Consider the following 16717-nt stretch of genomic DNA (forward strand, 5'->3'; position numbering starts at 1 on the left):
CATCTAATCAATCAAAAGTTACAGCATTACTTAAGCCAGAAATGTTACTCCAGTCCCTGACAGGAGTAGCATTTCTGGTTAGACACACGGCACTGATAGGATGTGCTGCATTCATTAAATGGCATGTACTTATTAATGAATTCCATGCAGCCCACTCTAGTGAGTACAATATCTGTCTTAATTATTCAAAGTGCCCCCTTGCTGAAACCTCCAGTGATCAGCTGCACTCTGTGGGGAAACAAGGCATTAACTGTTCAACTCCCATGCTGTGCCGCGTAGAAGAATGTAAGCATTGTCCATGTAATCGAATGAGCTCCCTATGCAAGGCCTCATGCAGAAGTCCGCTTTTCTTTTTTGCTAACCGCTTACTGGATCCTGGATTATATACCGTATATATATATATATATATATATATTTTACAGTCATTTGTAGTCCTCCATTGAGTTTTCTATAGAACGGAGCATTACCGTTATGTTTCTGAAGCCATCATACATGAGTATCTGGCAGTACTTGTGAGATGTTGAGCACACAGCGTAGTTTCTTGTCTTATCTTCCACTTGTGTCTTCTCTAAATAGGAAGTTTAACAAATCCTTCAGCAAAGTTGGCTGGAATGCTGGATCTCGGTGGTGGATCAACGCAAATCACCTTCTATCCATATGAAAAGGTAGAGTTGGCCACGATGACATCTTAATGCAATTGTATGAAGCAGCTGCTTCTTGTGGACCTCATCAGTGTTCATCTTCAATAGCGGGAGAAACATACTAATCATAATAACTACTTTACACTAAAGGTACCTTCACACTAAACGATATCGCTAGCGATCCGTGACGTTGCAGCATCCTCGCTAGCGATATCGTTCAGTTTGACACGCAGCAGCGATCAGAATTCTGCTGTGATGTCGTTGGTCGGGGCTAGAGGGCCAGAACTTTATTTCGTCGCTGGCTCTCCCGCTGACATCGCTGAATCGGCGTGTGTGACACCGATTCAGCGATGTCTTCCCTGGTAACCAGGGTAAACATCGGGTTACTAAGCGCAGGGCCGCGCTTAGTAACCAGATGTTTACCCTGGATACCAGCGACATGCAAACTCGGCTTTGGGAAAATGGCCGCCGCGATCTCTTGTGCGCACGCGCGGCATCCCGCGGCCATTTTCCTGAAGCCCCGTGCAGCAGAGCACTTCATCTGCGCACGCGCGGCCCCAGGAAGATGGCCGCCCCCACCGATGAAAGGGATGACAGCGCAGATCGCGCGCTGTGTCTTCACGTGGGCGCAGGGAATTCGGACCTTGGACATGCACACACCACTACGCCACCAACGGAAAGCTGGGGAAGAAAAGAGCGCTGTGAACACGCCCACCTGACCAGACCAGCCTGATTGACAGGCGAAAACGGCGACTTTGGTAATGTATTTCTCAGCATACATGGGGAATCAGGGTACACTACATACACTATAGTAACACACAGCGCAGGCCCTATTTAACAGTATTTATAGCTCAATCTGAAAAAACGGGGTGACAGGTTCCCTTTAAGGCCTCATTCAGATATCCAGGGTTTTTCTTTTGGGAAGGGGGGGGGGTGTAATCAAAGAGAGATTTCTATCGATTTTTGGTCAGTTTCCATATCCGCCCTCAGTATGGTATCCATTTTAATAATCGTCAAAAAAAAAGTACAAGCTTCTGTTACCCACTGAACAGTTCAAAAGGCGGCTCTGAGCAGGGAGTTCCCGTCTTTATGGGCAAAGTCGCTAATTGGCCGTCAATGTGACGTCTGAACTGCGGCCAGATATTTGGGGCAGCAGCAGTGATTCCACCCCCAGACCTGTGTGTGAGAGTAAGGCACATTCCATGGTCGATGATTTTCTGAGGGGTAAAAACCCCTTTAAAATGTGCTTATGTCTTGAGGTTTGCCTTGTACGTTCAGAATCTAGTTCTTGTTATTTCGGGTTGGTCTATATAATAAGGCATTTCCTGCAGTACTGTGTTCTTTTTTTTTTGCAGGCGACATTTACTGGTGCACCAGCTGGATATATCACCAACTTTGTACTGTTCAACCGCACGTTCCACCTCTATTCACATAGGTGAGTTATTTTGGGGCTTATCGTAGGCTTCGGGGGTCTTGTGATTGTCTCTGCGTGCCTTTCCGTGCAGACATGGTCCCCGTAAGTGATTTTCATGCAATCACATGCCGACTTCTCATTTAAATGAGACTTAAGGTGTTAATATTTTGTGCAGTGCAGCCAGGGTCACGCGCCTCTTCCCATAGGTGGAGCGTGTCATTGTGCGCCAGCTATTGGCTTCTCTTCTGGCATTACTGAGGACATAAACATCGCAACAATGAATGGAAATAGAATTAGCGATCACAATTAGAAAAGGCAATAGGTATTAACAATTTGTTTTATCTGGAAAATTCTATGTATAAAGCACCAAAGGTAAAAATGCATTCAGGCAGCAGAAATATGGCTCCATATGGGACTTATTGTTCAGTAGCAAGAGCAAAATCTGATCCTTCCCATACATATTCGATAATGCCGGCCAAATTCGCCGATTTGGCTGAACTGGTTAACCGTCTAATTTGTGTGGAGAACTGCGCTCCCTGGGTATTTGCCCAGGGCCCAAATAAAATGTCATTGAAGCCGCAGGCCTGAGTTTCCCCACTCCTGCCATAGAGCATCATGTTGTCAGCCTGTTTATTCGGGGCGATGTGCCGCCTATTACAATGGTTTCTCAGCCACTTCATTAGGAGACACGTGCTGCCACCTGGAGGCTGACACAAAGAATACATCTTAGAACAAAAGCAGACTCTTCCTCAGAAGTCTACACCCGGCCAGACGACACTCGGCTATTCCGTTTATCTTAGTGTCACTTGGAGGTCTAGGCCTCTTGGGCTACCATTGTTTTCTGGTTTCCATCTGGCAAAGTGTAATATCAATCTAAGATTGCACAGTTCTCTCCCTCCATAGGGTAGAAGCCTCCTGTTCTTCTATTCCATATGACCTCTGCTTAGTCTTCTGTCCACATCTTTGTGAAGCCTTTAGGCTACGTTCACGTCGGCGACGCAACACACAACGCAAACAAGAACGCATGCAAAATGCATAGTTTTGCGACGCATGCGTCCTTTTTTTGCTGGATTTTAGATGCAAAAAAAATGCATCTTGCTGCGTCCTCTGCGCCCTAACGCTTGCGGCAAAAAAGACGCATGCATCGCAAAACGCATGCAAATGCATGTCCATGCGCCCCCATGTTAAATATAGGGGCGCATGCGTCGCCGCGGCTGCGCCCGACGCAGCCCGGCAGAACGCAAATGTGAACGTAGCCTTACTTTTGCATGTAGGGATTCAGGTCTTAGCAGATGGGTGCTACAAGCAGCGCAGTGTGGGTGGGAACCTGAGGGATTGCTGTTCTTCCTTCTGCAGCACTGGTATTGGCTCTCACACCCTAGGGACTGCTTTAGGACATCCCATGGTTCTGTTTTTTTGAGTCTCCCAATGATGCCACCAAGAAATAAAGATTTCTCCTTCGCCTTATTGGGGGACACAGACCATGGGTATATGTTGCTGCCACCTGGTGGCTGACACTAAGTATTACAAAGAAAGGTAGCTCCTCCCCTTGAAATAAAGATTTTTGGTACTCATTGTAAATTTTTTGTCTTAGACTTCATTGGGGGACACAGCATCCTCTCATGTAGTTTTTTGTTGTTTTTTGGGTGGGGTGTCTTGGTTTTGCGCCTCCTACTGCTTCTGCGTGAATTGAATAATGTAGCATGTTGGGGAGGCGTATTTTCTAAGCTGCATTCTTAGTGGCATCTTCCAGGTGGCAGCATATAGCCCATGTTTCCTGCACCCCCCAGTGAAGGCTACAAGAAAGAGACATTTTATTGTGAGTACCAAAAATGTTTATTTTTCTGCCGGCATAAAAGTCCATTCACTGAGCATTTTGCTTGTTATTTGGGCGAGTTCCAGCATCTTTGTGCCTGCAGACAATCATTTCCTATAAAAGGACCATTACTCCTCTCTCCTCATGGAAGATGCATGCTGGTCCATATGAGGGAGACCACTCTTCTCCATAGTGTGTCGCCACCTTAGGCAGGGGACACCCTTCTCCCGGACATGACCTGATTTTTGTCTATGTGGCTCCTGGATGAGCTTTTGACAGCAGCCTAATGCTGTCACCAGGAAATCCGGGTGATACCTGTCTCCCAGCAAAGCAAAAAGGATTAGGCAAGGTGATATTTCCATGAAATAAAGGACAACTGCCTGCAGCTTAAGACCTCATTCACATGACAATATTTTGCGTCGGTATTTGTAAGTGAAAATCGGGAGTGGATCCTGTAAAACTCTGCAGCTGGAAGATTCACGTGTCTTCTCATAGGAGCCACTCCTGACCTTGACTTCCAAATACTGATGTGTGAATAGCGCCTAACGCCTCATTTACACTGAGAGGTATCGTGAACAAGCGTTCTTAAGAATGCTCATTTCCGATTATCTTGCAGTGTAGACAGGTTGATGATTTACCTGATGGACAATCAAAACTTGCGGACGTCAGGTGAAATGATTTTTTGTTGAGCAGAAAAGATTATCGTTCTCAGTAGCACGTTGTAGGTGTGCTGCCGAGAACTATGGGCAGCCTGTGCACACTGAACCAGTGAGCATGTGCCACCGGTTGGCTTATGTAAACTGACCTTAAAGACGTTGTCCATTACTTTATCATTGATCACCTATCCTCTGGATAGGTGATCAATGTCTGATCGGTTAAGGTCTGACACCCGTCACCCCGTTAATCAGCTGTTATCGGGGTCAGCGGCCTCCGGCTGGAAATTCTCAGCTGCCGAGCTGTCCGTCTTCTGGTAGTGGTGGTCTGATTTGAATAGGAGGTGGATGTGCAATACACGGCTGCGGCCACCGTCGGAGAACAGCTGACTGGTCGGGGTCTGACACCTGGCATCCCTGTCAATCGGACATTGATGACCTATCTTCAGGATAATTCAGCAAAGATAAAGTGGTGGAAAACCTCTTTAACTCAACTTTTTCTGTCCTTATCATGCCAAAGGCTGGGGCTGGGAAGATGGGTGTCAGACACAGAAAACGTGACCATCTTGAGGATGATATTGTTTCTGCCATTCCCAGAGCATTGCTCCTCTGATAACAGACAGTGGCGGCATGTAATAGCACTGGGCGGATACAACATGGATGTGTGTGATGTTACTCTTATTATGCTTTATTTTCACCAATAAAGTGGTTGTCCGCTTTTGGAAACAACTTTGTTTCTTAGCTGGATATATATTTATTTGGGGCTAAAATTAATTTTTGCTATGGAGTTTCATTAAACTGTTGCACAGTTTCCATCCTAGCCTTTGTCGCACTGTCTTGGCTGCAGCATGAATTAGGTGAGAATCAGTCTGCGCTCATCTTGCCGGCTGAATTTGTAACTCTCTTATCTGTCTTTCTCTGAGCCCCTTAGCTGATTGACCACATCACAGTTCAGTGTGTGTGGAAACGGCCTGTAAAATCCAAGTTTAATGAAGCACAACTGCAAAAATATTTAGTTCCATATACATGCATTCAAGTAAAAATAAATAAAAAATACATATAATGGTCTCAAACGTGCACAACCCATTGATCTTGTAATATAGTTGATGTGTAAAGCTGTAGTGCAGTAGAATATATCGGTTACACAGGTGACCTGCCTAAATAAGGTTTATTTTCTAATAATCTACATAATGTATATAGATAGATATAAATTGTCTGTACATGACCTGTTATGTTGTGGACATTCACAGGACTAAGTCTTATTTATTGTCTGTTGTCACGTTGTTGTCTGTAGTTACCTTGGACTTGGACTAATGTCAGCAAGACTGCAAATCATGGGAGGCACTGAAGGAAAGCCATGTAAGTGGGGGTTTTTTTGCTTGCCTTTTTAAGGCTACTTTCACACGCGTTGTGCACTTCACGTCGCAATGCGTCGTTTTGGAGAAAAAATGCATCCTGCAAAATTGCTTACAGGATGCGTTTTTCCTCCATTGACTAACATTAGCGACGCATTGACACACGTTGCAACCATCGTGCGACGGTTGCGTCGTGTTGTGGCGGACCGTTGGCAGCAAAAAAGTCACATGTAATGTTTTTTGCTCCGTTGTGTCCGCCATTTCCGACCGCGCATGCGCGGCCGGAACTCCGCCCCCACCTCCCCGCAACTCACAATGGGGCTGCGGATGCGCTGGAAAAATGCATCCGCTGCCTCCGTTGTGCGGCGCTTGCACAGTATGCATCGGTACGTCGGGCCGACACAGCGCGACGGCCCCGTACCGACGCTAGTGTGAAAGTAGCCTAAGGCTGCATCTACACGTAGTGTAAATACTGTGGGATTGTTCAGCTGTTTTTTTTTTTGTTTGTTTTTTTTTTTATCTGCAGGTGTCTATACAAAAAATTACATTAACAACATCTGACTATTGCTTTTTGTTGCACTTTTTCCATGAGTTTTCACCATTTATCTGATGGTTTTTGGTTCAGATTTGATATGAAAAAGTGAACTCTATAGCGCCACCTGTAGGAAGCGGCAATCCTGCAAGTTGCTATTGACCCTGTAACAAGCCTTGAAATATCATTAAGGACAAAAGCCAAATTAGAATCTCAATTTGCAGAGCCGGTATGTCACTCTCCACAAGGAGAAACCTTAGCTCTTAGACCCCAGTCCAGAGCCTCTCACCTAGCCAAATCACTTTTCATACTTTACACTGACGAGGGGCAATACCCCAAAACAGTGTCTGCGAATTGAGTTTCTGATTTGCCTTATACAGTGGGGCAAAAAAGTATTTAGTCAGTCAGCAATAGTGCAAGTTCCACTACTTAAAAAGATGAGAGGCGTCTGTAATTTACATCATAGGTAGACCTCAACTATGGGAGACAAACTGAGAAAAAAAATCCAGAAAATCACATTGTCTGTTTTTTTAACATTTTATTTGCATATTATGGTGGAAAATAAGTATTTGGTCAGAAACAAAATTTCATCTCAATACTTTGTAATCTATCCTTTGTTGGCAATGACAGAGGTCAAACGTTTTCTGTAAGGCTACGTTCACATTAGCGTTTCGCTAATGTGCGTCGCTGTTGCGTCGGCGACGCAGCGGCGACGCGCCCCTATGTTTAACATGGGGGACGCGTGCGTTTTTTTGGTAGCGTTTTCCGACATGTGCGTCGTTTTCGACGCTAGCGTCGGACGCAAGAAAATGCAACAAGTTGCATTTTTCGTGCGTCCGATTTTCGTCAAAAAACGACGCACGCGTCGCAAAACGCAGCGTTTTTGCGCGCGTTTTTGGTGCGTCGCGCGTTGCGTCGCCGTTGCGTCACCGGCGCGCAACGCTAATGTGAACGTAGCCTAAGTCTTCACAAGGTTGCCACACACTGTTGTTGGTATGTTGGCCCATTCCTCCATGCAGATCTCCTCTAGAGCAGTGATGTTTTTGGCTTTTCGCTTGGTAACACGGACTTTCAACTCCCTCCAAAGGTTTTCTATCGGGTTGAGATCTGAAGACTGGCTAGGCCACTCCAGGACCTTGAAATGCTTCTTACGAAGCCACTCCTTCGTTGCCCTGGCGGTGTGCTTTGGATCATTGTCATGTTGAAAGACCCAGCCATGTTTCATCTTCAATTCCCTTGCTGATGGAAGGAGGTTTGCACTCAAAATCTCACGATACATGGCCCCATTCATTCTTTCATGTACCCGGATCAGTCGTCCTGGCCCCTTTGCAGAGAAACAGCCCCAAAGCATGATGTTTCCACCACCATGCTTTACAGTAGGTATGGTGTTTGATGGATGCAACTCAGTATTCTTTTTCCTCCAAACACGACAAGTTGTGTTTCTACCAAACAGTTCCAGTTTGGTTTCATCAGACCATAGGACATTCTCCCAAAACTCCTCTGGATCATCCAAATGCTCTCTAGCAAACTTCAGACGGGCCCGGACATGTACTGGCTTAAGCAGTCGGACACGTCTGGCACTGCAGGATCTGAGTCCATGGTGGCGTAGTGTGTTACTTATGGTAGGCCTTGTTACATTGGTCCCAGCTCTCTGCAGTTTATTCACTAGGTCCCCCCGCGTGGTTCTGGGATTTTTGCTCACCGTTCTTGTGATCATTCTGACCCCACGGGGTGGGATTTTGCGTGGAGCCCCAGATCGAGGGAGATTATCAGTGGTCTTGTATGTCTTCCATTTTCTAATTATTGCTCCCACTGTTGATTTCTTCACTCCAAGCTGGTTGGCTATTGCAGATTCAGTCTTCCCAGCCTGGTGCAGGGCTACAATTTTGTTTCTGGTGTCCTTTGACAGCTCTTTGGTCTTCACCATAGTGGAGTTTGGAGTCAGACTGTTTGAGGGTGTGCACAGGTGTCTTTTTATACTGATAACAAGTTTAAACAGGTGCCATTACTACAGGTAATGAGTGGAGGAAAGAGGAGACTCTAAAAGAAGAAGTTACAGGTCTGTGAGAGCCAGAAATCTTGATTGTTTGTTTCTGACCAAATACTTATTTTCCACCATAATATGCAAATAAAATGTTAAAAAAACAGACAATGTGATTTTCTGGATTTTTTTTTTTCTCAGTTTGTCTCCCATAGTTGAGGTCTATCTATGATGTAAATTACAGACGCCTCTCATCTTTTTAAGTGGTGGAACTTGCACTATTGCTGACTGACTAAATACTTTTTTGCCCCACTGTATATAGGGTTCTGATCCTCTTTGAAGGCAATTTGCATATTAAATGTCCCAGAGGAGCATTGCACAGGGAATAAGCCTCTTTATCTTGGCATGCCGTTTGATATGCCGACAATAGGTCCATGTGCGCAGAATATAGAATATCATTGTTTCAGTGACATGTCCTGTTCACACCAGCATTTCGCTCCATCACCAGGTGATTGGCCGCCTGTTTATGAAGGCTGATAATTGGGAAGTTCCTGGGAACGTTGGCAGCTCATCATGAGCCGTGTAAATGCTCCCTAACTGCAGATTGTTGCCTATCTCTCCTGGAAGCAGAAGTGGACAGACATTACCCGGGAAGAGCACCGAGAACGTGTATAGTAACTGTAGATTTCAGTTGGAGAATACCAATCTATTGTTTTATTCTTGTTTCCAGTGCAGCCAGGTGGAGAGTTAGTAACTTCTTGTATAACACCCGGCTTCGTCACGGAGTTTAACCACGCAGGAATAACATATAAAGTGAAGGGACAGAATGACGGTAAGAATACGCCTTCATTTTAGCAATGTGATAGATATTCTACATGGTTCTTCTGTGATACCCAACGTGTTTCAGGATTATGTGCTTTATTTATTTAATGCAAGCCTGGAAAAGAGATTGTTATGGAATTTGTTAAAATTATGAATAATTATTTTTATTAATTTATACCTTTGACCTGGCAGTGTGATTCTCCGGGTCAGTATAATTATAAGCAATACCAAATATATAAGGTTTTTTATGGTTGAGAGATTAAAAAAGAAAGTCACCTCTTCTTTTTTTTTTTTTTTTTTTTTTTTTTTTTTTAAGACTTTGTAATTTTTTTCTTTCTATTATTGGAGCTATATGAGATTTTTTTTTTTTTTTTGTATGGAAAGCTATTGTTTGTGATGCCATTTTGGGCTTTATGGCATTTACTGTTCGTTTTTATATTTTGGTAGAGTTAGCTTTTACAGACACAGCAATATCAAATATGCCGCTTATTATTTTTAAATGATCAAAGGGAATTGTTTCAAGTTTTTATATATATATATATATATATATATATATATATATATATATATATATATATATATATATATATATATATATATATATATATATATATATATATATATAATTTTTTTTTTTTTTTTTAATTTGCTCCCTTATTTCCTTAAAGGGAACCTGTCACCCCGAAAATCGCGGGTGAGGTAAGCCCACCGGCATCAGGGGCTTATCTACAGCATTCTGTAATGCTGTAGATAAGCCCCCGATGTTACCTGAAAGAGGAGAAAAAGACGTTATATTATACTCACCCAGGGGCGGTCCCACTGCTGGTCAGGTCGGATGGGCATCTCTGGTCCGCTGCGGCGCCTCCCATCTTCATTACAAGACGTCCTCTTCTGATCTTCAGCCACGGCTCCGACGCAGGCGTACTTTGCTCTGCCCTGTTGAGGGCAGAGGATAGTACTGCAGTGCGCAGGCGCCGGAAAGGTCAGAGGCCCGGCGCCTGCGCACTGCAGTACTTTGTCTGCCCTCAACAGGGCAGAGCAAAGTACGCCTGCGCCGGAGCCGTGGCTGAAGATCAGAAGAGGACGTCTTGTAATGAAGATGGGAGGCGCTGCAGCGGACCGGAGACGCCCGTTTGACCTGACCAGCAGCGGGACCGCCCCTGGGTGAGTATAATATAACGTCTTTTTCTCCTCTTTCAGGTAACATCGGGGGCTTATCTACAGCATTACAGAATGCTGTAGATAAGCCCCTGATGCCGGTGGGCTTGCCTCACCCGCGAATTTCGGGGTGACAGGTTCCCTTTAAGAGAACTTGAAGATGTGATCATTTGATGACTATATTGCAGGGATACGGAAGTCCCCTGACTATCATAGTAACCCATATTAATTGAGTTGCCCAACGAGACGGTGCACCTGAAATGCCACTGAATATGACAGTGGGTATCCGTGATATAACATGAAGTGCTCTGTATGCCGACACCCAACATAAAATGTACTCTTCTGTACAGTGTCATGAAGGGGTTAATAATGGGGGGGGGAAACCCCGAATTGCACACGTATTTCCTTTCTTTGTATAGCCAAAACAGCATGGTATATATACTTTATCGCAGCTGCAATGTATGGTAATTAACCAAAGAAATGTCAAAAGAATAAGGGTTCGAAAGTTGGTGATTTAAAAAAAAAAACAAAAAAAAAAAACCTTTGTTTTTTTGGCCATACAATTTTGTTAAAAGTTTTTCTGCAAAGCTGCATAGTCATTAACATAATTGCACCTGGTATGTTTCATAAAATAAAACCAGCTAAAATTAAACGGTTAATAACTTTTATTAAGTCTTTATTAACACTTTTAAGTTGTTAATAAAGACTGATATCCTGTAATGTCTAATGAATTACTTCCTTTGACGCAATGTGTACGTTTTCGTGCAGTTTCTTGTATCTTTATTTTACCTTTCTGTTCTTGATATTAAACGATGCCTTCACTTAACTGAGGTTTTTTCCTCTTTTTTTTTTTTTGCACAGTAAAATCTTTATATGAATCATGTTCTAAAAGTGTGGCGAAGATGCTGACTGGCAAAGTGAACCGCGCCGATGAAGTGGCTTCTCTATTCGTTTATGCTTTTTCTTATTATTTTGATCGCGCTGAGGACACGCAATTAATAGGTACGGAACCGGGCAGACTTTATTTTTTAAATGTATACACATTTATCAATGTTTTTATAGATATTAGAATTGAAAGAAATCTTTAAATCTTTTCTTGTAACCATATTTTCTTGTTTTGTTGTTTTCTTTGAAAGATCCGAGTGTTGGTGGTTATGTAAAAGTGAGAGATTTTGAGACCGCAGCCATTAAAGGTCAGTCCCTTTTGATATTAAGGCTGAGTTAATTTGCTTTTTTAAAAGACCTCTAAAGAAAGAAAGAGAGTAAAAAAAAAAGCAGCAGAATCAAGCATAATGTGCTAATTTCTTAATAACCTTGCGGTCGCCACATCTCCATCGATCATCCATTTTCTAAGGCTGTTGCCGCAGAAGAGTGCAGGTGAACCATGGTCGTTACAGGTCAACACAGGAGTGTTGGAAGAGTGGGTGTAACTTCCATCGTTTATTGTGGGAGGATTCCTTTTTACCTGGGTTTTCCTGGCTTACTGCCCTGAGGTCTGCTCTTTGTGCATTTCATCCTCCTGGATCCCCTGCACCTCAGAAACCTGTCTGTAGCTCCTGCCGCCTTTCTACCACCAGTATCATTTAGCGTCACAGTTCCATACTTTTACGGCTCCTGAGCCTCTCCTGAGTACTAGTAGGCCTATTAGTGGTGGTTTTTTGTTTTGTTTTTTAGGCTCCATGTCCTCTTCTTGGCATGACTTGCCAAGGCAGCCCCCCATCACGCTGGCCAACTATCTTATTTTCTTGTGCTGTGGCAAATGTTTTCCATGTGGTCAGCCAGGCTCCCTATTTGCTTAGTGCCTTAACTTCCCTCCCTTTCAAGACCTCTAAGGGACTGAGTCCTGCCGAGCAGGTCAGGTCTTTGACTCTGGCTGCAAGAAACCAGAAAACCCAATTTATAGTCAATTCCTTAAAGTGCTTTTTAGTCCAGTTCCCTTGCCTGATCAGTTTCCTTAGCTGTTTCTGAGGATGAGATTGAGGAATCTACCTCCCCTCTGCACGGAACTCTCACAAGAGACCTAGGAACTATTCCTAAAGTTTGTCTTCTCTGGAACACTCCTGGGATAATGCAACAGCAGTTAAGATACCTTGTCTCCATGCCCAGACTGAAGCACCTCTGACTCAAAATCTGAGCTCAAGTAAGATACTAAGCTTTCCTCAACTACTCAGACCCAGAACTTTATCCAGGCAGTGTGTGACACACTCCAAGTCAAGGATGAGTTCACCTCTCCTAGGAAGCCATTATCTTATGTAAGCAATACTAGCAAAATATTACCTTTCTTTATCGCCTCTCATTGGGGGACACAGGAACCATGGGTGCACGCTGCCGCCACTAGGAGGCTGACACCATGCAAACAAAAAAGCCAGCTCCTCCTCTGCAGTGTACACCCCACCGACTGGCATTATACTCTTCAGTTTAGCTTAGTGTCAGTAGGAGGTGGACACGGGTCTTTCATTAGACCCTTATCTACCTCAATGTGCATCGTTCCTTTTCAGGTTTTCTGGAGGGATACAGGGTGAACAGTCACACCTGTACTCCCACAATACGGACTATGAGTACGGCGTGTACTGCCACCCCGTATCCTCATAGATCCCACAGCAGGGCCAAGATCCTAGCACACAAGCGTGCTCAGAAGTCCGGTCCTGACTCCGTCCCCTACCCACTCGCCCACCAGAGCCTGTCGGTTGTGGAGACGAGGACGTCCATCAGTTCCCTGGACGTCTCATACCCTTCCTTCAGGTTAGTATCGGCGTGGGATGTTTTAGGTGAGTATTTCCCCATCCCATCCCAGATCTTTTATAGGGGGGGGGTTTTGTTAGGGGCTCCCAGACGACCCTCTCATACCTGGTCATCGCCTGCATCCTTGCAGTGGCGCGGCCGGGGTTTTTTGTATCACGCTTTTCTTCTCCCCCATTCGGCATTCTCCCCCCATTCAGCATACGGCGGCTCTCTGTTTTCTTTCCGGCGCGGGGCCCTTACAGGCTGCCGCGCCGCGCTCCTATATGTCCACTTATGGCTGCCGTGCTCTTCTCCTCTGCGGCGCACTACTCGGCGCTGCGGCTCTTTCTGGGCACCATCCACAGCGCGGCAGCCCTGCAGGCTGTCGCGCCGCTTCTCCCTGCGTCGCTCTGCTCTGGCGCCGCGGGAGGTCGTTCTCAATCTCTGCGGCGCTCTTCAGCGGCGCAGCCTGTAGGCGGCCGCGCCGCCAGCTATCCCTTGGGGCGCTCTATTCCGGCGCCGCGGTTTCTTTCCCCGGCCGCCGGCTCCTAATTTAGGCCCCGGCTTCGGCCGGGGCCTGCTTCCGGTTTTTCGGCTCCCTCGCTTCCGGTTCTGCGGGCGGGCTTTTTTCCGCCCGACTTACTGTGCCCTGCCTACCGGCGCCTCTGCGTCTGGCTCCGCCCCCTTCCTCCTGGGACACTCATCTGATTTGACACCCTTCGCAGCAGCAGCAGCTCACGCAGCGCGCCCCGCACCTTTGTCACTGCATCTTCCGGGGACACAGCACGTTCTGCACAGATTTCAGCACTTCAGGGCAGGAGTTCTCCACCGACAAGTGGGACATCTCCCAGGACCGGGTCCGTGAGTAGCTGCACTGCAGACTGACACCCCCCTCTGCCCCTCTGTCCCCTAACCCACTGGCATCTTCAGGGACCTCTCAAAATGTCTACCTCTAAAGGGGGCCGCTCTCGTCCCCCTACTTCTTCATCTTCCGCCTTAGTCACGTACTTTGCATGTTCGTCCTGTAACAGCAAACTTCCCTCAGGTCAGTCCTCTCCGCTGTGTCAGTCCTGCAGCAACCCGATTGTTCCCACCGCCCAGGATCCCCCGGCTGTTCCGCCCGAGAGTGATCCCCCCCCATCCCAGGCTGGGCCGCCTCTCTGTCACAATCGGTGGTCTGAGTCCTCTTCTCGCTCCATCTCGCCACTCGGCCCTCCCCTGCGGTCGGCGTCCCCTCGACCCTCCTCCCCTGAGTCAGGCGAGGCCTTCTCTGATGCGCCCTCGGAGGATATTTCGGAGCTGGATTATTATTATTATTATTTATTTATATAGCACCATTGATTCCATGGTGCTGTACATGAGAAGGGGTTACATACAAGTTACAAATATCACATACAGTAAACAAACTAACAATGACGGACTGATACAGAGGATTCTAACCAAATCGCCACCATGAGGGAGATGGTCCAGAATCTCATTGGGGCAGTAAACCAATCCTGAGGCATAAAAGATCCCTCTACGGAACCCGCAGATCAGATGGTTTCGTTTAGACGGGCCAAACCACCTTCCAATTTTTTTGCTCCTCATCCTGAATTCGAGGAAATCATGTCCAGAGAGAGAGAGAACCCCACTAGGCGTTTTCAGAGGGGAAAACGCCTGGGTGTGTTTATATCCCTTTTCTCCAGAACTTACCGCCAATTGGACGGTCTCTCCCTCGGTGGATCCACCTATGTCCAGGCTGTCCACCAACACGGTGCTTCCTCTGTCCAGCGGAGCATCTTTGAAGGACTCTAACGATAGGGCTATAGAATCCTTTGCGAAGTCAGCTTTTGAAGCGGCTGCAGCGGCTATATGCCCAGCTTTTGCTTCCACTTGGGTTTCTAAATCCATCTCCAAATGGGCCAAAGAGCTCCGTCGAGGTATCCTGAACGGGGGGCGCCCCCCATGCAACTAGCGGAGCTTGCCAACCAGATTTCCCACGCCGGTGAATACCTGGTCTCTGCCTCCCTGGATGTCGCGTCTTGTGTGGCTCAGGCTTCCAGCAATGCCGTTGCCATCCGCCGCACCGTTTGGCTCAAGGCCTGGCAGGCGGACTTATCTTCTAAAAAGTCCCTCACTAGTCTGCCCTTCCAGGGCTCTCGCCTCTTTGGTTCCCAGCTGGATCAAATTATTAAGGACGCCACCGGGGGTACAAGTTCTCTTCTCCCCCAGGCTAAGCCTCGTCGCCCTCCTCCTAGACGGCAGTTTCGCTCTTTTCCCAGCAGCAACAGAGGCCACAGGCACGTCAAGAGAAGAAGGCGGTGTCCTTTAGGCCCACTCCGTCCTGGCGTCCTCGCTATTCCCAGGGTAGATCCTCCAGGCCCAGGACTGGAAGATCCACCTCGGCATGACTCTCGGCAAGACTCCAGCCCAACTCCCAGGTTGGGCGGCCGTCTTCTCCTTTTCAGGTACGTCTGGATTTCCACAGTAGAGGACGCATGGGTCAGGGAAGTTGTATCCTCGGGATACAAGATAGAGTTCGCCTCCCAACCCAGGGATCGTTTCTTCCAATTCCGTCCTCCAAGAGATCCCGCTCTAGTTCCGGGCTTCTTCGCAGCCATTGCTTCTCTGCTCAGATCCGGGGTAATCGTTCCCGTCCCAGAAAAAGAACGGTTCACGGGTTTCTACTCGAACCTTTTTGTGGTACCGAAAAAAGACGGCAAGGTTCGCCCCATTCTGGACCTCAAATTGCTGAACAGGAGAGTTCGCCTGAGACACTTCAGGATGGAATCCCTTCGTTCAGTAATTGCTTCCATGGAGGCCCAGGAATTTCTATGCTCAATAGATATCCAGGACGCCTACCTCCATGTCCCGATATTTCCCGGACATCACCGTTTCCTGCGCTTCGCAGTGCAACGGGAACACTTTCAATTCGTCGCCCTGCCGTTCGGTCTCGCAACCGCTCCAAGGGTGTTCACGAAGATCATGGCAGCGCTGATGGCCATATTGAGAGTCAGAGGCCTGGTCCTATTTCCATACCTCGACGACATCCTCATCAAGGCACCGTCCTTTTCTCAGGCTCACGAAAGCCTGTCCATTGTTCTCGACACCTTAGCCCTTTTCGGGTGGCTGGTCAACCGGAAGAAGTCCTGCCTTATTCCTTCTCAGCGCATCATCTTTCTAGGCATGCTATTCGACACTCGTCGGACCAGAGTCTTCCTTCCCAAGGACAAGAGATCCTCTCTTTGTCGGGACATACGCTTGCTCCAGGGTCCTCGGCCTCCCTCCCTCCGATCGGCCATGAAGGTTCTGGGGAGGATGGTAGCTACCTTGGAAGCGATTTACTTCGCCCAATTCCATTCACGACCCCTTCAGCAAGCCATTCTGTCTCAGTGGGACAGGTCTGTCTTCTCCCTGGATCGACCGATCAGACTCTCTTATCGGGTCAAGCAGTCTCTCAACTGGTGGCTGACGTCACCTCTCATCTCCCAGGGCAGGTCCTTCCTTCCAGTTCACTGGCAGGTGGTGACAACGGACGCCAGCCTGCTCGACTGGGGTGCGGTTTTCCGTCACCTGACGGTTCAGGGCCGTTGGTCGTCGCAGTAGTCAACTCTGCCAATCAATGTCCTCGAAATTCGGGCCATC

General features: G+C 46.9%; 1 protein-coding gene across 1 annotated transcript in view; it reads left to right on the forward strand.

The window, feature by feature from the left end:
* Positions 1 to 16717, forward strand: part of ENTPD6 (ectonucleoside triphosphate diphosphohydrolase 6) — a 54219-nt gene that overhangs the window by 23534 nt on the left and 13968 nt on the right. Inside the window, exons 7-12 of the mRNA XM_069768977.1 lie at positions 577 to 665; positions 1997 to 2076; positions 5819 to 5883; positions 9123 to 9224; positions 11234 to 11374; positions 11509 to 11565. Of these exons, the coding sequence (XP_069625078.1) occupies positions 577 to 665; positions 1997 to 2076; positions 5819 to 5883; positions 9123 to 9224; positions 11234 to 11374; positions 11509 to 11565 (534 nt within the window). The remainder of the gene's footprint in view (positions 1 to 576; positions 666 to 1996; positions 2077 to 5818; positions 5884 to 9122; positions 9225 to 11233; positions 11375 to 11508; positions 11566 to 16717) is intronic.

The sequence above is a fragment of the Ranitomeya imitator genome, chromosome 5, assembly GCF_032444005.1.
Source record: "Ranitomeya imitator isolate aRanImi1 chromosome 5, aRanImi1.pri, whole genome shotgun sequence".
Classification (NCBI taxonomy): domain Eukaryota; kingdom Metazoa; phylum Chordata; class Amphibia; order Anura; family Dendrobatidae; genus Ranitomeya; species Ranitomeya imitator.